Here is a 23,456-nt window from a genome sequence, read left to right on the forward strand (position 1 = left end):
TTAGCATGCGTAGGAAACCGGAGTCTCCGGTTGGAAGGCGACCCTACGCCTTGTCACGTACAAGCAGAGAATCGAAACCATACCACTTAACTCATTGACAGACCAAATGATCCAACTCGCACGCGTTAAACCATTCGGCCACCCGATCCCCCGAGCCCACAGCTATAATCTGTGTCGACCATCAAGACATACATAACGTGACAGTGCGGGGGGGGGGGGGGGTGTTTGTCATAAAAATGTTGGTCTAAATTTTCAAATAAAAGTTACAGAAATTTCAATACTTGTTTAATACAAATAAAAAACAAATTATAATAAATTATTATAGTAAGTTATTAACAACATTCAGTTCGAATAAAACCAGTTTGGTTGTTTTGGTTTTGCACACAAGCCGTCTAACAAGTACGATATCTGTCGCAGCATTTCCGTAGAAGAGTCTAAACGAGTACCATATTGTGATAATTGTTCTAGCAAACTGATATCACCATCACCAATATTAGCAAAGTAGAGCTCTATACCCATATCTTCCGCCATTTGAACATTCTCCAAAATGGGCGCAGAATCGTGCACTTTTCCGCCAAAGAATAGGACGCCCACTTTACGGCTTCCGGATCGGCCACCATTTTGGAAATCATATCCCGAATCAGCCATTTGGTAAATTAGTCTTGGCAGTTTTGTGGTTTCGAATATTTCCAAGTGGGATTCAATATCCGCCGAATTGTTGTATTGTTTTAAGTTGAAACCAGCATCTAAAGGACATGATCCACTAATGGCACCAACCTGCATATACTTCATGTGCTCAGTTTTAACCGATTCTTTGATGAATTTGGTTACCCATAGGGTACGCTCTAGACCTAATGCTGCTGGATCAAAAACAAAATAAACATCAGCTGGATCTTTAATACCACACGCTATAAAAAAAAAAAAAAAAAAATAAACATTTAATTTAGAAGTAGTCTTGATATAATTTATGCAAAATTGAAAAAAAAAAAACCAACCACAAAACAATACAAAAGCAAACATTTAATTTGGTATTAGTCCAGATATCAAAACTGAGTTGCGCTTCTAAGATAGAACACGAATAGGCTTGGCAAGGGACAACATATAGGTATATGGAAGGGACGAAAATCCGATGGCCCGTTTGCACATTGGCGTGCACGTAAAAGGACCATTAACAGTTGAAATTTGATATAAGAGTGGAATTAAAATAACTTACGCTGATCTTCTGGTGGTGGTAAAGGTGGTGATGTAGGTTCTAAAAAGGAAAATAAAGGAATAATTGGGGGGAAAGAGGGGTAAAAAAAAAGAATAAAAGCAAGAAAAAAGAATATGACACAACAAGAATAAAAGAAAGAACAAAGAATATGATAAATTTGTATGACAGCCTAAATGCAAACCGTTTTGAATCCCAGTTACAATAATTCGGTTAAGAAAATAAAAAAAACAACAAGGCGCATCAGTAAAGCGTATTTGTTGTAGAGGAAAAACGATACTCACCTACGGGTGTACAAGTCTTCATGGCTAGTCTCCCTTTAATGTTCTCTAGTTCAGAATACCTGTTCACATAGAACACCCCTTCTTCGTCACCAGCAATGCTAACTAGTTCATCATGACTAACTTGATCGCTGACTCCTACTGAAAAGACTTCCATCTCTTGACGAGCTCTGGCTGCCTCTTCAGCTGTCGTCTCTGGTTCCTGTGAGTTGCCATCGGTAATAACCACAGTTACTCGTCTAACATCTGGTCTCGCTTCTGACATTATGCTCGTCCTCATGTAACTTATAGCAAGCCCTACAATGAAATGAAATGAAATGGGGTTTAACGTCCTACTGTTCTGCTCCGATGCTGGGCTAATGAAGACGGGCATACGCCATACAGTGTGCTATGAGGGAAATTTGGCCCGGGCAGCGGCACTATCGCCTACTCGTATATCTAATTCCATCTGCCAAGGGATCTTTTACGTGCATTCCAATGTATACACGGGACCTCGGTTTTTCGTATCATTCGAAGGACTAGACAGCTGTCCTTGTCAGGCCCTCCGTCCTGCATCACTGACAAGGGGGAACCACGCCGGAAAATCTGGATGAACTTTCTCGACCAATGCAGGGATCGAACACCCGACCTCCAGGCTAGTGAGCCAGCGTCTTACCCACTTAGCCACGTGATCCCCCCTACAATGAAGATCGGGTTATGAAATCAGGGTCTAGGCCAGTCTAGCTACATCTAATAATTTTAACTAAATTAAAGATAATGTGCAAATCAAATAATGATGTGTATCTCTAACCATACGTGGCCCAGTGAGTAAGGTGATGGCTTACTTGCCAGGAGGCCCCAAGTTCGAGACCAATGTTGGCCAAGTCTAGTCGTTTGGAATTCGACGAACCTTAGACTGGCTTATTTACCAGGAGGTCCCAGGTTCTACACCGATGTTGGTCGATAAAGTTGCAGGACGGAGGAACTGAGTCTAGTGCACGTAAAAGAATCCTTGACAGATGGAATTCGGCGAAGCGTAGGTAGAAAGTATGGCGTATGATTGTCTTCATTAGTCAGGTTGGCGCAGAAAAGTACAACGTTTCATTTCTCTGAACGACCGAAAAATATTTTCTCAGAATAACATTGTTCGGCGGTGTTCTATCCTCCTACCTTCCTAATGTCTATGGTTTGGGACTTTTGTGGAATATAGCGCTGCTGGAACCGCAAAATATAGGAATTCATAAAATTACGTAACATAATGCTCCATGAAAATAGATATTACGATGAGGTTATGTTTTAAAGAACAGTAAAACTTGTATATACAGTTGAAGTTTCCCGACGAATTTGGGGCTTCTGTTGTCAAATATTTTGTAAATAATCAGTTTTGTTATGTCTCCAGTAAAGTTTGCAGTTTTAAACATTCTAGGTTTAGCGGTACTAGTGGAGTTTAGAACCTGGTTCCATATGATCTAATAGTAAAGTGAAATGATATAAGATGGGGATAACGCCCTACTTTTTTTAACCGAGTGGAGAGAGAGAGAGAAATGGGGTTTAACGTCCACTCGCCACAAACTAGGTCATTTCGGGACTAACATATGGTTTAATTTTATTTACATAATTCGCTTGCGCGTAGGGGTCTTTAGCAGTGGGAGGAAACCGGAGGCCCCGGAGAAAACCCACGAGCCGAGTGGGCTAATGAAGACGGGTCAATAGTAAAGGACGCCCATTTATCAGTTCATACCCGATCCAACCACATATTTATTGTGCTTGGGGTCTATGAATAAATATTGCCAGAAAATCTTGAAATGTTACTGTATCACTAAAAATGTAAACGACATCTAACCTGTATCAGTTTGTGACCCAGCTCTCCATGGCAGACGACTGATGGCTGTCTGTAAACTAGTCAGATCATTATACTGTGATAATCTGATAACATCCTGGGTATAAACACCCAGACCATATGTCACTACCCCAATACGAACCTTCTCCGGTCCAATCTCATACTGGTCCACAAAATCAGCCACAAAATTCCTAGCCTTAGTGAAATTTTGAAACCAGATACTCGACGAGGCATCTAATATAAAGGTCAGTTCTAACGGTCTTTGGCTACATACTGAAAAAAAAATATTCCGATGAAAATGGCGATCAGTTACAGATTCATTACGGTATGTAAGATTTTGAGAAAGAGCTGACAGTTATCGCTATGGTAGCTTTTAAGAATATTGAAAAATGAATAATATATTGAAAATTTCAATCAAATTACTTCATTCTAGGCGATGTTATGGCATCTTTATAATAAAGTTTAATAATCAAGGGTTTATATGCAAAGAACCCCCCCCCCCCCCCAAGACCCCCCCCCCCAGGATAAACATGAGAGAGAGAGAGAGAGAGAGAGAGAGAGAGAGAGAGGTTTAACGTCCACTCGACACAGACTAGGCCAGACTAACATAAGGTTCAATTTTATTTCAATAATTCGCTTGCAGATAGGTGTAAGCTTATATTTACCTTCGTCAACATTGTACAGCACCGGCACTTCGGACATTCTTGCTGAAATAAAAATGGTATACGATTTGTTCGCCATTGTGGTATATATAATGAAATGAGATTCAAGCCTTGTCAAACAAAGGATATCGGTTTTTCGTTTCATCAAAATGACAAGAACACACCCTGCGAACTTCTAGAGGCTCTTCTTGGAGCATGCGAGGAAACTATGATGGTTTCGGTCAAATTATATATTATTCTGCGGCAAATGAAATTAATGGGCACTGCAGAACAAGTACGCAAATGGAACTTGTTATAGATGGTGTTTTCAACCCCAAAGATAAAACACCACCCAGTCGTGTCACTGGGCGACTTGTAGAGTAAAATTTTTAAAGGCTAATCCCAATAATATTTTGGAGAATAAAACTGCTTACTTTTGTGTTAAAATCCCTTAATATTCTCTACCTTAGGGACGAGCAACCAACTCAATATATGTGAAACGTTTTCAAACAACTTAAACCCGTCAGTCTTAATCTGGAAATGGAGGCCAGTGTTCCAAGCTGTATTATGCGGTGTCTGGATAAAAGTAGACTTTTATTTTATAAAAATAATGTGTAGGTGCACTATACCTTTCGTTATCAAGTACAGCACACAGGTCATTCACTGTATAGACCTCTAAAGGAACGGGAATCGATTATCAGGTCACCCAACGAAAATATTGACCCGAAATCTTAAAAGGGTTACGTGTCCGGATAAGCAGTTTAGACGTTCACGTCCAAACAACTGAATATTTTGAGCTGAAATTTTGATACAGGGTAAATACACCATTCCTCTATATTTTGGCGCTTAATTTTCATACGTACTCGGACTTTTATTTTTGAGACTCTGTTCAAATCGGGATAGTCCCTTTAATGTTTGGAACATTTCTTCTGATCACGCCACTCAGGTGACTGGTTGGTCTAACTCCTGCTCTTTAGATCACGAGATCTGGCAAGTGGTGTGTTTCCATCCCAAGCTTGTACGAGTCGTCTAACATCGTGGGTTATCTCCGGGTCCCCACACTTCTAACGTCTCCTCCCAATGTACACGCGAATCAAAACAAAAAAGATTACCATACGTTAGTCCCGAAATCAAGACTTACCTATTGATAGTGCCGCACAACCTTTCAAAACTGTCACAGCCTGTGAAGAAAAGGCAAAACTTCTAAGAAAGTACCAAAATATAACAGACTCGGAGAAAAACATATATAGATTCATTATTGAGAAATATAATCAAAGAGAGCAATTAGTAGTGACAAATGTCGTGCATGAAGCAGGACATGTTTATTATGTCTAAAATACTAGTACCTTATCCCACGTTTTAGGGGTAAACATGACTTGCCTTGCCTTTGAAACCAAATTGATGCGAACTTTTCAACATACATTCCTTCCAGGTTTTTTCGAAAAATTACGAAAACTTACCATTATGCAGACGATTATTAAACTTGTCCACGCCATGATGGTTGTTCCCCGGTAGTAGATTAACTATCTGTCTGATTACCATCCTTCCCATCTACTTTATATAGTTTGTATATAATTGTTGATACCCTCTTCAGATGATTTATATACTTGTTTATTGTTCTTATTACCGGAGGAAATCGTCACCAAACCGTCCTTAAAAAAAAATCAAATTTAAAGTAACCTCCACGCTCGTTTCTGTGTTATATTTATGATACAGTTTGCATAACAGTAGATATGTCCTCGGTGGGATTTATAATCCGTTAAAGTGGTAGAAAACCAACAGAAGTGCCCACGTTAAAATGAAATGAAATGGGGTTTAATGTCCTACTGTTCTGCTCCGAACTGAGCATACGCCATATAGTGTACTATGAGGGAAATTTTGCCCGTACAGCGGCACTACGGCCTACTCTTATATCGAATTCCAACAGTCAAGGGATCTTTTACGTGCACGTCAATGTGTATACCATCCGAACGACTAGACAGCTGTCCTTGTCAGGCCTTCCGTCCTGCATCACTGACAAGGGGGAACCACGCCGGAAAATCTGGATGTACTTTCTCGGCCAATGCAGGGACCGAACACCCGATCTCCAGGCTAGCGAGACAGTGTCTTGCCCTCGTAGCCACCGTGACCCCACCCACGTTAAATATACATGTATATAGTCTCTTTGCAAGAATAGACATCATCCTATGCTAGTAAATCTATTTTATTTTTCAGATATTGACGTTGACAGCAAGAGTGTGAGATTGCTGTTCCACTTAGACCTGTTATATCGTTATTTATAATCAAAATCCATTCAAATAAATATCGTATCCCTATCGTTTCCATATCATATCCCTACCAAAAACTCTATCACAGTTATTCGGTATTTTTACCAATGCATTGTCTCTTTAACAACGCAGTTTACATCCTGCAATAAACCTGCTGACGTATGCAAGTCGTTTATTTGTTTAAGAAATGCATTTATACAATCTTCTCATTGCGTTAGACCTAGGCTGTTTTGTCAAAACATGTTTATATTATATAAGCTTCGATTAGGGTTGATTTTGTTTTGTTAGTTGAGGGTATTCTAAGGCGCAGTATGGCGTATTATAAGGTCTGTTTTATGTTGAAAATGAAATGGGGTTAACGTCCTACTTTTCTGCACCGACCGGTCTAATGAAGACAGGCATACGTCATGCAGTCTGATATATGAGGGCAATTGTCCCTAAACAACTGCATTTCCGCCTACTCTTTATGGATATACGTGCACACCAACGTGTACACGGGACCTTGTTTTTGTCCCATCCTTGCCATGCCCCATCATTGACAAGGGGAAACCTCGCTTAAAAATCCCGAGGTACTTTCTCTGCCAATACCAGAATAGAACCCGGGACCTCCCGGTTAATGAGCCATGAGTTTGATTCCATAATTAATTGGGCTTTCCTCCCACTACTAAATAGACTGACTACGCAAACGAATTGACAAGTAAATAATTTTATTATTATGCTAGCCCCAAAAATGACCTATATGTGTTGAGTTGACGTTAAAACACACTTCCAACTTTTCCTTTGATAATAGTGTAAAGAGAGGTCTATAAGGTTATCTATGAAAAAAATAAACCCGAAATCTCATAGTATTTTGAATGTTAAATATAACGAGGGCTGCCAAAAGTGATCTTTTTATTCAATTTAAAAAATACATTTATAACCAGTCAATCAGTCTGTACAAATTGTTAATGGTAATCATCGTCTAGAGTGACGGGAAAATTGTCTAAATTAGAACTATTATTTTCAATTTTTTAAGGGGGTATTTGGTGTATCTATCGTAATGTAGCCGTTGTGATGCATCACCATGGTCGATGTCAGTGCGAGTATAGTATGCTCGTGCTATAGGGGCGAATGGTTAACACGTACGCGCTATATCATAAGGTCTGTCATTGAGTCAACTGGCGTGGTTACGAGACAAGGAGTAGGGTCGCCTGTTCAACCTCGTGGGGTTTCTCCGAGTCCTCCGGTTTCCTCCCACTGCTAAAGACCCCTACGCGCAACCAAATATTGAAATAAATTGAACCATCTGTTAGTCCCAAAATGACGTAGTTTGTGTCGAGTGGACGTTACCCCCCCCCCCCTCTCTCTCTCTCTCTCCAATTTTACATGCGTAGAGTCGAATAGTGTATCAATTGCAGCCGTAGATAAGAATTATCTCGCTAAAAATTGCAGCTAGTACTTGGCCGGGGGGGGGGGGGGTGCCTTTCATTTTAGGGACGTTTTATATTTGATTAGGCTATCCATCGAAGAAAAATTAAGAAAATGCCTATTTAACTTGTCAAAACGTTTCCCATTTAAACCCATGGCATTATAGTGTCTGTGTCTCTCTGTCGGCCCTTTACATTGGACGCAATACGAAACCAACGACCAAAGTGCTCATATCAACCTGTCCCATAAAGCCTAGTGACATAGGTTGGACGCCCACGACCAGATTGGCGGGGCGCCCAACCAATGTCACTTGGCTTTATGGGCGCCTCGCCAATCATGTCGTTATATATGAAGCGTGCCAAACTGGAGAGGCGCCTCGTAATGAATCACACGATTAACACAACTTGATTGATGGAGCGCCCAAAACGGCGTGATCTGTGGGATGGCTTATTCCGGAAATTCAACCAAGTAGCACTCTAACCCGATTCCGAACTTTTCGTTTTTGTCATAATTAATTATTATAAGTACGCTAAAATCGTATTCCTTCCTTCAAATTTTTAGAATGTTCATATTAAAATATCATAATATGTCAATATTGAAATTTTCTGTCATTTTCATAGTTCCTGTCCTCGGGAGGCGTGTCCACGGTGCCGTTCCCCGTGGACCGTCAACTGTAGGTACATCGACGCTCCCAGAAGCCGTATTGGCGCCCTCAGAAGCCCCCCCCCTCACCAACATAACATTTTTTGGCTAGCTATGGACCTGCTCTGCTCTTGATTTTAAAGTGAGAAACTAGGGGTTAGATCCGGCGTGGTTGGGGGGGGGGGATTGGCTTTCTCTGCCCGTCTGTATTTTTTTTTTGTATTTTACTTTGAGGTATCTCGTTGAAATCTGGCATTGGAGGACGCAGGATAATTTTTAGGGGGGGGGGGGGTAAGAGAAACTCGAGGTGTCAATGGGGCATATTTGGACCAGAATATAGCCTTCAATTTTATCAGCTACATCCTCTAACCAACACAAATTGCAAATTTACAAGTTTAATCCGGCTAGGTCTACGAGTGACTGAATTTAATACACGAGTCGTTTCTGTCACATTGGGTTGGTCAGCTATATGTTTCGTTTGGCAGACGGTCTGACCTTTTTCCGAGACTAAAGCCTGTGACATTATTTATATATTAAGACCACTATAATGTTACATTCTGTCCCTGTTGGTATATAGATCCTTGTATTCAAACTGATTGTAACTATTGCACAACGAATAAACGGCATTTCGGCCAACGTCTTATTGGCCAGATCATCACTAACCTTAACACCAGTCCTATAACTAGAATAGCACCTAATCGACCTCTAGGGCAGAGGTTCTCAGCCTTTTTTGCCAACGGCACACCTTGGAACACAATGCAAAAATAGCGGCACGCCTGGCTAAATACATATATGAAAAATATTTGAATTTTGCAAAATAAAAACATGGTAAGTCGGACTGAATACAAGTGTAAACAGAGACTCTTTAGAATGACTCAAACTAAATAAAGAAAAACACAGCTATGAACTTATCAGTAGACACCAGTGAATACTCAATTGGGATAACGTGGTTTTTCACATTTTCTGATTTCGCGGCACACTTAGGAAGATCTCGCGGCACACTAGTTGAGAATCACTGCTCTTGGATATGCGTCTTGTGTGTCCCGTTTATGACCGAGGCAATGCATCCGAATTTTTTGCCTCGTTTCCCCATTGTCGGTGATGCAGAGAGGATGGCCTGAAAATAGCACCCGTTGGCGTGTACTTGTCAGCATGCACGTAAAAGAACCATTGCCAGTTGAAATTCAACGAATAGTAGGCGGAAACGCCACTGTCCGGGTAGTGTCCCTCACAGGTGCACTGCATGCCGAATGCACGTCTCCTTTACCGCTGTTGGTGCAGAAAGGTACGACGTTTAACCTCACTTCTTGTCTGGAATAACTTTTGACCTTTATAACGCGTTTGCTCTGACATTTAGTTGGTTTAGTTCGTTTCATCAATGACCTCCGCCGGATAAATTGATTATTTATTTAGGATTTCATGGAATGATAATTGTGTTGCTAATTAATTAATATAACTTATATAATGATACTTCACACTCGCAAATTGGGGAGTTGGGCTGCCGAATTGGTTTCAACGCCTGCGCTTTAGATTACAAGGTCTGTTATTGAGTCGAGTGGCTTGGTTTCAGTTCCGCGCTTGTACCTGACAAGGAGCAGGGCCGCCTGTCAAACCTAGAGAATTAATAAAAACAAGAGAATGCACGGACTTTCCTTTTTTTTCTCGTCCTCTCTTATCTAGTGACAGTCAAATGCTTTTTTATAAATTGTCAAATATCCTCTCACAGTCTAATAAAACAACTTTCATCTTCAAAGGAATTATCAGTGAGCTCAAAATCGACCGTGTATCTGTTATCGCTAGTTACTTCAGTCAGTTATATATATATATAAGAATAACTGGTGTTTTCCAGTTTTTGCGACACTCCCCGTTTCTTCAAATCTTCGTTACGCATCTATCGTAGCAATGATCTCTGTGTTAAAATTATATTTGTTGTTAAATATATTTTGGTTTTTAAGTTTTGTGTCAATTTCTGTAGTGAAATTTGAAAAGAAGAGTCTTTAATCGAGATTTGAAGACTGACAAAGACGTCATAACTAGGACTGAATTCCATCTTTCAGCGGCAGCAAAAGCAAACGCTCTTTGTCCAAAGCTTGCAAATTTTCCCATTTGGTACCACTAGCTGATTGAGATCGTTTGAACGGAACTGTCCTTTTGGAATATATTGTTGAAACGTTATTTCCATTCAAACAGGCGGTCACGGTGGCAGGCTAAGTGGGTAAGAAGCTGGCTCGCTAGCCTGGAGTTCGTGTGTTCGGTCCCTGCATTGGCCGAGATAGTTTATCCAGATTTTCCGGCGTGCCCCCACCCACCTCCTTGTCAGTGATCCAGGACGGAGGGCCTGGCAAGGACAGATACATTGGCAGTTGTAATTCGATATAAGAGTAGGCCGTAGTGCCGCTGTCCGGGCAAAATTTCCCTCATAGCACACTGTATAGCGTATGCCCGTCTTCATTAGCCCAGTTCAGAGCAGAACAGTAGGACGTTAAACCCCATTTCATTTCATTTCCATTCAAACAGCTGTAGCTCAACGTCACTGATACTTTCCCAGATTTCCAGTTTGTCATTAAAGGCATAAAATTACAACTTGAGTGAAATCAATATCTGCACACGTGGTGTTTTAAACTAGAAAGGGGTAGTTCATAACAACCTTGTTTAAGAATAAAGGTTACCTTGAAACTACTTTATTTATGAATTACGATTACTTCTATTTGACATAGGAGTAGGGTCGCCTGTTCAACCTCGTGGGTTTTCTCCGGGGCCTCCAGTTTCCTCCCACTGCTAAAGACCCCTACGCGCAAACAAATTATTTAAATAAAATTAAACCATATGTTAGTCCCGAAATGACCTAGTTTGTGTCGAGTGGACGTTAAACCCCATATCTCTCTCTCTCTATTTGACACGAGTTCTCTTATCAGAACGATAACATAATACTTGTCGAAATGTCTCGCAAAATGTGCAGTGTACTGTGATTGTGTTCCATAATGTTCGTTGTGTTTTTCTTTTAACCCAACGTGACAAGGAGTATGGTCGCCTGTCCAACCTCGTGTGTTTCTTCCGGGTCCTCCGGTTTCCTTCCACTGCTAAAGATTCCTGCACGTGTGCACAAGCGAATTATTAAAATAAAATTGAACCATATGGTAGTCCCAAAATGAGTGGACGGTAAACCCCGTTTTCTCCCTCACTTTAACGTACCCTACACATCGAATACACGTGTAATACTTTTGCTGCCTTCTCACACCCTTCTGATACGCTTTTCATTTTCAATTGCTAAACTAAACCTGCTGCTCAAATATCTATTTTTTTATGGACAGTGTTTACCTGGCGAAATGAAATGAAATGGGGGTTAACATCCTACTGTTCTGCTCTCCGAACTGGGCCATACAGTGTGCTACGAGGGACATTTTGCCCGGGCAGCGGCACTACGATCTACTCTTATATCGAATTTCAACTATCAAGGGATATTTTACGTGCACGCCAATATGTACACGGGACCTCGTTTTTTCGTCCCATCCGAACGACTAGACAGCTGTCCTTGTCAGATCCTCCGTCCCGCATCACTGGCAAGGGGAAAACCACGCCGGAAAATCTGGATGAACTTTGTCGGCCAATGCAGGGTTAGACACCCGACCTCCTGGCTAGCGAGCCAGCGTCCTACTGTTTACCTGGTAATTAGTGTATTCATAAATAAGAATTACATCTCAAGATACAGGAATGAAATGAAATGTGATGAGGTTTAACGTCCTACTTTTATGCACCGACTGAACTAATGGAGACGGACAGCGCTACGGCCACCTCTAATTTCGAATTTCAACTGTCAACGGTTCTTTTACGTACACACCAAATGTACACGGGACCTCTGTTTTCGTCTCATCCGAAACAATCTGATTAAAATACAGATCTATATTTCGTTTCGTTTTTTTATACTTTCGATGGCCTACACTACATGAAGTGTAGTAAAGACAAGTAAAACGAAATTTTGAACTATAAAAACGAAACGAAATAGGATCTGTGTTTTAACCAGATTGCATCCGAACGACAATACGCTAAACTTGTCAGACCATCCGTCTTGCACCAGTGACAGGGAGAATCAACACTGGAAAATCCCGGAGAGCTTTCTGGGCCAACATCCCAGCGGCTTACTCACTGGGACACCGTGGCTCCATTAAGATAGGATTATGATAACCCTAACCCGACCCGAAACCCTAGCCACGGGGCGTCATCCTAACGTAATCCTAACCAAACTGTGGTTACGAATATCATCGTACTCTATATTGTTGGTCCACATTTCCAAATATTGAAAGAAGAAAATATAAAAAATAAATAGATTAGATGCTAATTGCCGACATATACTTTATTAAATAATGTATATAAATAGTAAGACATCCCCTTTATTAAATAATGTATATAAGTTGTAAGAAATCCCCTTTATTAAATAATGTATATAAATAGTAAGAAATCCCCTTTATTAATAATGTATATAAGTTTTAAGACATCCCCTTTATTAAATACTGTATGTTGTAAGAAATCCCCTTTATTAAATACTGTATATAAATAATAAGAAATTTCCGGTGGTATAATGATGCATAATGGTAGGCCCTTGTCAGTGATTAGGATATTAATTGATGTTCTGAATCATTCTAACTTGAGACTCATCTGAAAAAAAAAGCATTCAGATCATTCCATAAAATGTAAAAGAGGTCACAATTCAGTAAGGAGCACTTCTTGTGCGAGTGTGTTGATGCGCTATCCCCAATACAACGCTAGAACAAAGTTTGTCTCTTTACAATTATCTGTAGAATATGGAACTAGACGCTTTTCCTGCACCACTACCAAGGAACCTTCCAAGTTCTAATGCATTAATACAGCGACAATAACTGGTTAGCTAAAAGAATTTCACATATTCAATCATGTGGTGTCATTGTTCTCAAAAAAGTAAATACACCCTGCCTAGTGCACGGCATTTGACAAGGCAATAATATGATCCTGAGAAGCAATGGCCATCATAAGCTAAATCATAGATATTTCAGTTTGTATTTTGACTACCTTTTAGGATATTTTATTCGAATACATGTAGTCACAAAAATTAAAAGATCATCTTAAATATTTACCGCATAATTTTGTTGCAAAAGACAGTGCTTGTCTTTTTGCAGATGGGCCTGTTTGGGCTAAGTTAAAGCCATATCTTGCAATAGATGCCATCAAACCATCATCTCCTCTACCAGCAAAATAAAGTTCCACACCTGCTTCCCGGGCAGCTACTATATTTCCTAGCAGAGCATCTCGGTCAATTTTGTTTCCAAGGAAGATAACTGCGACACGTCGAACACCAGGACGACCACCTTTAGCAACGGAATACGCAGACGTGAGAGAGCCGATTAGCTTTGGAAGTCGAGGATTCTCGTAAGAAATGAGTCTCTCTCTGATGTCACCGAAACTTGAATATCTGTTAAGATTGAATCCGGCATCCAGTGGACAGGAGTCGCTGATGACACCAACTCTCATGTAGGTGAATTCCTTGGTAGTCAGTGTGTGGGTAATGAACTGGGTGACCCAGGCGGTTTGATCAATACCGAGATAAGCAGGATCGAATACATAGTAGATATCAGTAGGGTTGTTAAGTCCACAATCTGTAATAAATTGAATTAAATGGCTCTAAAATTCTTATTAATTAACAAATGTTTCAAAAAATGTTGTATTTCACTCTTATTCTGTTGTGAGTATGTTTGTCGATGAACAAAATTTCCCCCAGAGAGAAAAAAAAGTCGGTCTCAAAATAAGTGCAGTCACTGCAGTCGGTCTCAAAATTATGCATCGGCGACTCAATGAATTAATGAGGTAAACAAACAATGTCAGAATAGATCCCAAGCCAATAGGTCGCATTTTGGCTACCCCCCCCCCCCACACCCCCAAACAAAATCGTTATGTACGCCCCTGCCTAAACGTTTTGATGCAATACAAGATAATGTAACCTAACAACAAAATTTGTCAGCCGACAGTTCTCGCGATAATAGTTAAAAGATACATAATGAAAAGGGAATATGTTAAAAAATTTCAATCAAATTACTTCACTCTGAGCCAAGTACAAGAACAGTATAGCCTCGATTGTCATTGCTACCGTTCTTACGATAATAAACAAAGTATCGAATATCCATTTTAATTTTAATCTTTAACCGCAAATCATATTTAAATCTGTTGAAATATCTAAAGTATCCAAAGGTATCGAGAGTTGGTAAGTTAATTTCCATCCAATCAAGAATTTATTTAATATACTATTCAAAAAAAGTAGGGGATATTTGATTTTTAAGTGTTATTAAAGTCACCTAATGAAACTGACGAAGAAACAAATGACAAAATGAAATGAAGTTCACATTCATCGATTTATTCCAAATGATCGTTAGACTAAGTAAGGCACAGACTGACCATTATAAGGGTAAAATGATACCCGGGGTCAAACAGCAAAGTTACCACAGCATCACAACCAAGTCAGTAACGGGTAAATCCTCCTCTGTTTGCCAAACAAGCATTGATCCGACGTGGCATACTCCTAATGAGACGTCTAAGGTCATTTTGGTCCAGATTGTCCCATTCCTGTTGCAACGCAGCAGCAAGTTCTTGGACATTGGCAGGACGTTGTTGACGTTGACGTAACCTCTGTCCAAGCATGTCCCAGACATGCTCGATGGGGGAGAGGTCGGGACTCAGTGCTGGCCAAGGTAATGTGGTGATGTTCTGTTGTTGGAGGTAACCTGTAACGATCCTGGCCCTGTGACATCTTGCGTTGTCATCCTGGAAGATGAAACGGCGGCCATGACGTCGTGCGAACGGCACAACATGGACTGCCAAGATGTTGTCCCGGTAGTACTGGCCTGTAACACGCCCTGCAACAACATGTAAAGCCGTTCTTCCAGCAACAGTGATGCCTCCCCACACCATAACAGAACCACCCCCAAATCGCTCATGTCTGATGACGTTAACGTCTTGGAAGCGCTCGTTTCGACGACGCCACACCCTCCTACGTCTGTCCAAAAAATCAACAGTGAACCTTGACTCATCTGAAAACATCACATTGCTCCAGCGTCGATTATCCCAGTGTTGACGATCCCTACACCAACGACGTCTTGCCTGAATGTGATGATCTCTCAAACAAGGGATCACGCGAGGACGTCGGGCGCGAAGGTGACCCCTATGCAGTCGATTCCGAATCGTCTGGCCACTCACTCTCACACCAGTGTCTGTTTGAAGACGAGCGCTGATCTGATTTGCTGTGATGACACGATTTCTCAAGGCCAAGGTACGGATAAATCGATCCTGGGCTTGAGTTGTCGCCCTTGGTCGACCTGAGCATGGTCTGTCCTGTACAGATTGTGTATCACGGTATCTGGACCATAGCCTGCTTATGACAGACTGAGAAACATTCATCGTCCGCGCCACAACCGCCTGTGTTGTGCCGATCTGTAGCATGCCAAGGGCACGTAACCTTTCATTTTGGGTAAGCCGACGCATATCAAAATTTGTTTTCTGGTCACTAAAACAATTAAACTGATGTTTCCACCCTGGAATTCAATGCCACAATGACTGTAAGATTCAAAGTCAGAGTCGTGCAAATCTTGGGTTGGACCCCCATGATGATCCCAAGCATCAACTGCATTCCATGCGGTAGCTATTGGTGCGTTTGGGCGTCACATGTAACTGGAAATGTTTCTTCTGTTAGGTTCTATAGTGACTTTTTTCGTAGTCATTTGCATATTTTAGTATTATGCCCCCAAAATCAAATATCCCCTACTTTTTTTGAATAGTATATTTAAGACATAAAGAAACAGCTGCAATAGGCAGACTTAACTCTTGCATAATGCCGCTATAAAACTGTATGTTAAACTGTTTTGCAATCAATATTTTTACAAACTACAGGTGTAGATTAATTTTAGATCGAACACATTTTCTATATGTATTTCTTACCTTCATCTTTCGGTGGTGCTGGAGTCGTTGGAATCTCTGTAATAGATCACACAAATATATTACACCACAACACATTTTACCAATGTCAAAATTTCCAAATTTTAATTTATATCAACTCTTCTAGAATAAGCTTATTGAGGCGATATTTCGGAATTCGTATTTCGAAAAAACAGCCTATTACTTCGAAGGTGACCACAGAGCAGATCGCCATGAGCGGACCATTATTGGCATAAGCATTACAGGGATTCAGCAATGGTGGTTTAGAACACAAGGGCCAATATAAGACTCTCGTCAGTTTGTGTACTCACCTCTACAGGTCTTATAAGACAATTTATCCTTGATGGCTTCCAACTCGGAGTAGGTATCTACGATGATGACTCGGTCAGGATCACCAGCAATATTTTCTAATTCTGATCTGTTAACGGCACTGCTTACACCAATTGCAAACATATCAATACGATCATCGCGTGCTCGCTTGGCTTCAAGAGCTGTCTTTTCGGAATCCTGAGATTTTCCGTCAGTAATAACAATACAGATCTTTCGAAGTCCCGTTCTAGCTTCTGGCATTATCTTTTCTCTCATGTAAGCAATACCATCGCCTGGAAATATATATTTATCAACCTTCAACATTGATCTGTGACCTATTGATCAACATGAACACTTTGACCGGGTCAGTAGTTGCATGCCTAGACAACAAATTACAAGAAACTTACCAGTTTCCGTTCTACTTCCATGATGCCACACCAAACCAGAAATACTCTGTTTGAGAGATTCTTTAGTGAGGAAATCGTTGAAGTGGATAACATCTTCGACGTATACTCGCTGAGCATAGGTTTCAATGGCTACGCGGACCTTGTTGGAACCGATAACATAAGGTTCAATAAAACTATTCACAAAGTCTTTAGCTTTTGTGAAGTTCTGGGACCATATGCTGGATGAAGCATCGAGGATGAAAACTAGATCAAGCGGATGCTGATAACAGACTGAAATGTAAGAAAGTAAATAATGCTCTAAATCAATTCATGCGTCTCATTGTTATCATTTGTATTCTAGAAGGAGAAAGATAAAATGGGGTCTTATGTTCCACTATTCAGTATCAATCGGGCTGATGGGCATACGCCATGATATGTTTTGTGACGAAACTTTGGTGCGGACTGCGGCGTGTCTGCCAACTCGTCACCGAATTCTAACTATCAAGGGTTCTTTTGCTTGCACGGCAACGCTTACACGGGTGAAACTAGGTGTTTCTTACTATCCGAAAATCCCGAAGAACTTTCTCGGCTACTATCAAGGGCTTGCACGGCAACGCTACACGGGAGAACCTAGTTAATTCGTCCCATCCGAAAAACCGGAAGAATCTCCTCGGCCAAGGGTTTTTTTGCTTACACCGCAACGCTTATAGGGGTGAAGAGCTTTCTCGGCCACTATTAAGGGTTCTTTTGCATGCACGGCAACGCTTATACGGGTGAAACTAGGTGTTTAGTCACACCCGAAAATCAAATCCCGAAGAACTTTGTCGGCCACCACCGAGATCGAAATCGGGAAATTCTTGTTAGTGAGTCAGCGCCATTTTCACTAAGACACCATGGCTCCTCTAGAATGCGCAATCTTACACCCGACACTACAAAAAAGGATTAAGACAACTGATTAGAAACATATACCGGTAAGTAACTAACAAAAACAAAAATTACCATAATTTGGACCAGGCGGACTCCTTCTTTTGGCTGAAACGATAATATAAGTACAGATATAAGTAAAATTTAAAAACAAAAACCCAAACAATCTTGCACTAACAGAAATGTAAATAAAACAAACATGGTATGTACTATTTTTGGTACTGTCCATAACCTGGCACCGCAGAATTTCAATTCGATTTAATAGAAACACAAAGAATCGTGCACCAACATCCCACGCTGTCGCATACCACCAATTACGTCAATTTTGTTTCCATGGAAAACATACTGATTCCAATAAATTTTTAATAAGCCAAAGACAGAAATGCTATAAGAATATGTGTGCAAAGTGTAATTAAGACATCTATAAACGCTGTGTGCGATATGACTGGAACAAAACCTGGATAGATGGACGGACTGACAGGCGGAGGTCTTTTCAATATCATCCCCTTAAGAGCGGGATAATTAAGGATCTCGTTGATGTAGGAATATCATTATTAAATTAAATTGGATTGAAATGATCTGACGTTTTATATCGATTAGCGATGGTACATTTCGCAAGCGAAAGTGTAAGTGGAAATTGGCCGAGTTCCCGACAGAAAAATCAATTGAATTGTTCCGCGGGTCAACCGTAAGCGTCTACTTCAACCTACTGTTCAAGGTCCGTATGTCATAATTCTGTTCAATAACCAGATACACCCCCCCTCCCAAATTATCAATATTTCTACTTTACAAAAAGCGTAATTAATAAATCTTCTTGCTCATATTAGTAGATGTCTACGGTTCTTTGTTTGAAGACCACGACGTCGTATATCTTCTACATTTAATAGAATCAATATAGAAACGTTTACGTAGTTTTCCCCTAGATGATTTAAGCATATTAAAAAGTCTATATGTATAAAAAAAGAGAACTTACCCAATAAATTCTTAAGATCGATATCCCATGCACTTATAGTCTGAAAATGAAAGTTATTGTTTAAAGATACGTCGTATACTGGCATACTATCGCGCAAAACGCATATCCAAAGTACCTTTAAACATATATTTATTCTCCAAAAATGGTATTTTGTGAAAAACGATAGAAATGCCACAAACATCGATTGTGTATAATAAGTAATTATAAAAAATCAACCCATAAAACTAAAATGTTTAAAAAAAGGTCTTTTTTACACACACACACACACAAAAAAAACTAATTTGATATATGTCTATTTATTATGAATTTAGATATGTTCAGTCAGACACTCAGATTCGATTTTACCGGTTACCCCAAACACTAAATTTTCAACATGTATGAGCTCACAGAAGTGTATAATGCCCCCCCCGCCCCCATGACAATGTGTACGTTTTAAAGTGACGATGCGTCATTTGAATTTTCGTCCTAATACTAAATTTCTCACTGCGTAATCGGATTGATTATTTATCAATCAATTAAGAAAACAAAAAAAAAATCAAATTTCCGACGCTGGATAGCCTCCCAATCGGATTTAAAACAAGTCTTATTAATTCTGTTCGCCAAAACAAAATTGCGGCGGGCTTACAACATAGCAGGCAGCATAGATCGATGAAATTTCAGATTAACATATCTTTGTAAATATTGAACGAAATTAAACTATTTTAGGCTGATCTGCCTACTGCAATTACAAAATCGTAGTTGCGCTAAAATGACGCAATGGCACATTTCCCCAACTATTGTATGTATGTGATTTTTGTACATATTGACAATTAGAAAATGAGACGAGGTTTAACTTTCAGTGTTTCTGCACCGACTGGACTAATGAAGACGACCATACGCTATGCAGTGTACTATGTTGGGCATTTTTCCCAGCCAGCGGCAACTGTCAATGGTTCTTTTACGTGCACTTTTACATTGGTTTTTCTTGCCATTCCCCCTGCACCACTAACAAGAACAAATCACGCTGGAAAACCCCGGAGAAGAACTTTCTCGACCAACATCGACAAAGTCCATCGACCATCGTGTTTTCCAGACTGATATTCCTATTTTCATGATCGCATAACCTTTCGGATTTACGAAAACTCAAAGTCCCGTGTACACATTGGCATGCAATGCACGGAATTTTATAATTATCGGAATGGGACACTGAAAATGTTTTTCTGTTTCTCTGTTACTACAACACATAACGGACAGTGGCGTACAGAACGGGGTGATCACTCCGGGTATCTTTTAAACTGGGGGAATCTATTCATAGCGTGAAATTAAAATTAAGATTTTTCAAATTAATGCTGTTAAATTTGGCGTACAAGCTGCTCTACTTTATTTAAATAGAAATTTACTTTATCTGCTCTGACATACTATACAAAATGTCTTCCTTTCTTATATTTCTGATATTTCAAGGAATTGGCCCCGGGTATAACCATACCTCTGCACACCACTGTGAACATTTCATTTAAACATACATTATGCAAGAGCTAAATCTGCCAATTGCAGGCCTTTCTTTAGGCCTGAAATGTTATCTAAAGTATTAATTAGACATTAATTAACTTATCCAGACCATAATCAACTCTCGATGGTATCGCCAGCCTGCGATATTTACCGGATTATGACCCAATTTGCTGCTCGACTTCTATTCATAATTTAATCATGAAATGGGTGATCGAGATTATGTTTTTTAACGTACAGACTTTAGTAATGATGATCGAGGCTAGGCCGAAATTTCAATCGCTTAATTCTCGGCTCATAGTGGATCAATTTGACTGATGTTTTCAGCAAATTACCTTTACACTATCTAGTTTTTAACTATTATAGTGAGAACTGCCAGCTCTTTATCTCATCACCCGTAATATATCTTTAAATAATTCTTGAAAACCCTTTTCTCTGTTACCACATCCAGCCGAATATTATTTTCTACTGATTGACGTCATAATATCGGTTTTTTTTAAATTATTTTTCATTTCGAAAAATCGAAATGATAGTAAAAAGACGCCTCTTAACAATTCAAAAACTATAAAAACTATAAATTAAAAACTAAGATATTCTTTTGATAAAAGAGGGAATTTGAAATGAAATGGGGTTTAACATCCTACTGTTCTGCTCCGACTGGTCTAATAAATGAAGACGGGCATACGCAAAAAGGGAAATTTTTATTGTTATTTTCCATTTCGAAAAATCGAAATGATAGTAAAAAGGTGCTTCTTAACAATTCAAAAACTATAAATTGAAACCGAGATATTCTTTTAATCAAAGAGGGAATTTGAAATGAAATGGGGTTTAACATCCTACTGTTCTGCCCCGACTGGACTAATGAAGACGGGCATACGCAAACGGGGAAATTTTGTCCGGATAGCGGAACAACGGCCAGGCCCTCCGCCTTGCACCATTGACAAGGGGAAAATCACCCGATGTACTTTCTCGGCCAACACCGCGAGCAAACCCGCAACCACCAGACTAGCGAGCTAGTGTCTTACTCACTCACCCATCTTGATTTCCAAGAGAGAATTTTAAGACCGTTTTAATAACCACCCTCGGAATTATGGTTACTATACATCGGCTCAGAAGAACAATAATCGTTTGAATTTTTATATCAGATACAAGTTCAAAAAATGGTAATAATATGTAGCCCATAGCTTGAAATACAGCAAAAATTTGAATTAAGAAAATAATTTTACCTACCCCGATACAGAAAAATACGACTGCTATCCTCAGAAACATGTTGATTAGTTGTCTTATTCCTATCTAGGATGCTAAGATCTGGCAGCATGCTTTTATAGAAATCTTCTCCAGTAATTATGTAATTATCTTATCAAAAATAGGAGAGGTGGAGACATAGGAGACGACCACTTATCGTCTCATCCAAAATTATAATTGTACCGAAATTGGTGTGAAACCTGGCAATTTGGCAAATGGGTTGTTACCGCATTGCAGATATTTTGATTTCCGTGTAAGGTCAAAGTTAACGATGCGTATTTAACAACCTTTGGTATTACGTTCTTGTAATTTTAGTAACTTGATCATGTGTGGCGACGTGATGGAATTCGTTGTATAACTTTCCACGTAAATGTGACTAAGGGTAAATTGCCTTAGCGAGAGCAAAAAGCGAAACCCGGAAGTGTCACATCTATAAACGAGTCTCTTAGTACTAAAAGGACAACTGTGGCAGGTTACGGGCTATATCGCGCCTTCCTCAATGCCGGATTAACCACGGGGGACGGTTACGCCCAGGGCCCCCACATCAACCTCCCACCTACAAAAGGTCATCTGCTAGTGGCATTGCTAGGGCCCCCAGAGACCCTCCATGGGAAATTGAGGACCCTTCAATACCCCCTTAGCGGAAGAATAGTACCAAGAAAACACATCAAATACCTCTTTATCGGTAATTTTAGTGTTTCAAGAGAGTGAAATCCAGGTAACTTTGAACGTACTTTTTCCTTTAGTTTCCGGCGAATAGAGAAACGTTGGTTTCCGTTGAAATGCGGAGTGTTATAGCGCAATTTGGCTTAGATTCACGTACGTAATTACAATTACATGCATCTGTATCAATTTTCGTCATGCATATATCACACCATGATCACTTGAAATAGTTTTGATTTCTTGATTGAATCTATTATTATCGTATGGTTCTTACAGTGTCTGACGTTCGTAAAAAAAAGTTGCTATGTTGTAACTTTACGGCCTTCGCGGATATGACCCTCCGTCTCAAAGTATCAGAGGGCCTGACAAGGACAGCTGTCTAGTCCTTCGGATGACACGAAAAACCGAGGTCCCGTGTATACATTGGAATGCACGTAAAAGATCCCTTGGCAGTTGGAATTCGATATAAAAGTAGGCGATAGTGCCGCTGCCCAGGCAAAATTTCCCTCATAGCACACTGTATGGGGTATGCCCGTCTTCATTAGCCCAGTATAGGAGCAGAACAGTAGGACGTTAAACCCCATTTCATTTCATTTCATTTGTATCCTCGTTATTTATCACTGACCGACTTCAAATTTGGTTTAATGTACTTACATTAATATGTATGGAATAATTCTATCTAAGTTCTGGTCATTTATGTTAGGTTAGCGGCCCCAAATGCCCAAGGACCCAGGGACCCAACCATGGTTAAACCGAAGCCCCCCCCCCCCTCCCCCAACTCTGCCTGGTTGTCAATAGTGCACGTAAAATAAACCTTGGAATTCGATAAAGAGTTGACAGAAATACCGGTGGTTGGACACAATAACCTTCATTAGCCCTGTACACTTCATCATAGTAAGCCTTGCTGAAGAGTTTGGCCGTCCTCCTCTAGGGAGAACAGGAGAGATCAAGTTGTTTTGTGTTGCTGTCGCATAGATCACACTTATTGAAGCGAGAGCCTTATCCAGAATTTGAACAAGTTCCCTTGAAGGTAACAAGGAATGAAATAAAATGGGAATTAACATCCTACTGTTGTGCTCCGAATGGGCCAATGTCGGGGCATACGAAATACAGTGTGCTATGACGGGAATTTGCCTTGACATCGGCGCTACGACCCACACTTATATCGAATTGCAACTGCCAAGGGGTCTTTTACCTGCACACCAATGTGTACACGGCATCTTGTTTTTTCGTTCCATCCGACCGACTAGA

The 23,456-nt window shown here is 40.2% G+C and overlaps 2 protein-coding genes across 2 annotated transcripts; both read right to left on the reverse strand.

Annotated features, from left to right (window-relative positions):
- Nucleotides 1–342: 342 nt before the first annotated feature.
- Nucleotides 343–5,485, reverse strand: LOC126824274 (cartilage matrix protein). Its single transcript, XM_050553471.1, has 7 exons — nucleotides 5,412–5,485; nucleotides 5,093–5,132; nucleotides 3,976–4,017; nucleotides 3,314–3,583; nucleotides 1,495–1,788; nucleotides 1,214–1,252; nucleotides 343–908 (listed from the first exon to the last, which is right to left on the reverse strand). The coding sequence occupies exons 1-7, from the start codon at nucleotides 5,445–5,447 to the stop codon at nucleotides 343–345; spliced, it is 1,287 nt and encodes a 428-aa protein (XP_050409428.1). The 5' UTR covers nucleotides 5,448–5,485.
- A 7,118-nt stretch (nucleotides 5,486–12,603) lies between these two features.
- On the reverse strand, nucleotides 12,604–21,649 carry LOC126823860 (von Willebrand factor). The gene is made up of 8 exons (XM_050552911.2): nucleotides 21,528–21,649; nucleotides 18,813–18,852; nucleotides 17,915–17,947; nucleotides 16,937–17,206; nucleotides 16,532–16,822; nucleotides 16,224–16,259; nucleotides 13,376–13,894; nucleotides 12,604–12,920 (listed from the first exon to the last, which is right to left on the reverse strand). The coding sequence occupies exons 1-8, from the start codon at nucleotides 21,564–21,566 to the stop codon at nucleotides 12,883–12,885; spliced, it is 1,266 nt and encodes a 421-aa protein (XP_050408868.1). The 5' UTR covers nucleotides 21,567–21,649; the 3' UTR covers nucleotides 12,604–12,882.
- Nucleotides 21,650–23,456: the final 1,807 nt, after the last annotated feature.

This window comes from Patella vulgata, chromosome 6, assembly GCF_932274485.2.
Source record: "Patella vulgata chromosome 6, xgPatVulg1.2, whole genome shotgun sequence".
NCBI classification, from domain to species: Eukaryota; Metazoa; Mollusca; class Gastropoda; family Patellidae; genus Patella; species Patella vulgata.

Coding starts and splice junctions, on each gene's coding strand:
- LOC126824274 (XM_050553471.1), bottom strand. CDS start 5,447: ATGGCGTGGACAAGTTTAATAATCGTCTGCATAATG. Junction 4,018..5,092: donor TTGTGCGGCACTATCAATAG/GTAAGTCTTGAT, acceptor TTTTTATTTCAG/CAAGAATGTCCGAAGTGCCG. Junction 3,584..3,975: donor GCTGTACAATGTTGACGAAG/GTAAATATAAGC, acceptor TTTTTTTTTCAG/TATGTAGCCAAAGACCGTTA.
- LOC126823860 (XM_050552911.2), bottom strand. CDS start 21,566: ATGTTTCTGAGGATAGCAGTCGTATTTTTCTGTATCGGG. Junction 17,948..18,812: donor CGATCTTAAGAATTTATTGG/GTAAGTTCTCTT, acceptor TTATCGTTTCAG/CCAAAAGAAGGAGTCCGCCT. Junction 13,895..16,223: donor AGCACCACCGAAAGATGAAG/GTAAGAAATACA, acceptor AATTTATTACAG/ATTGTGGACTTAACAACCCT.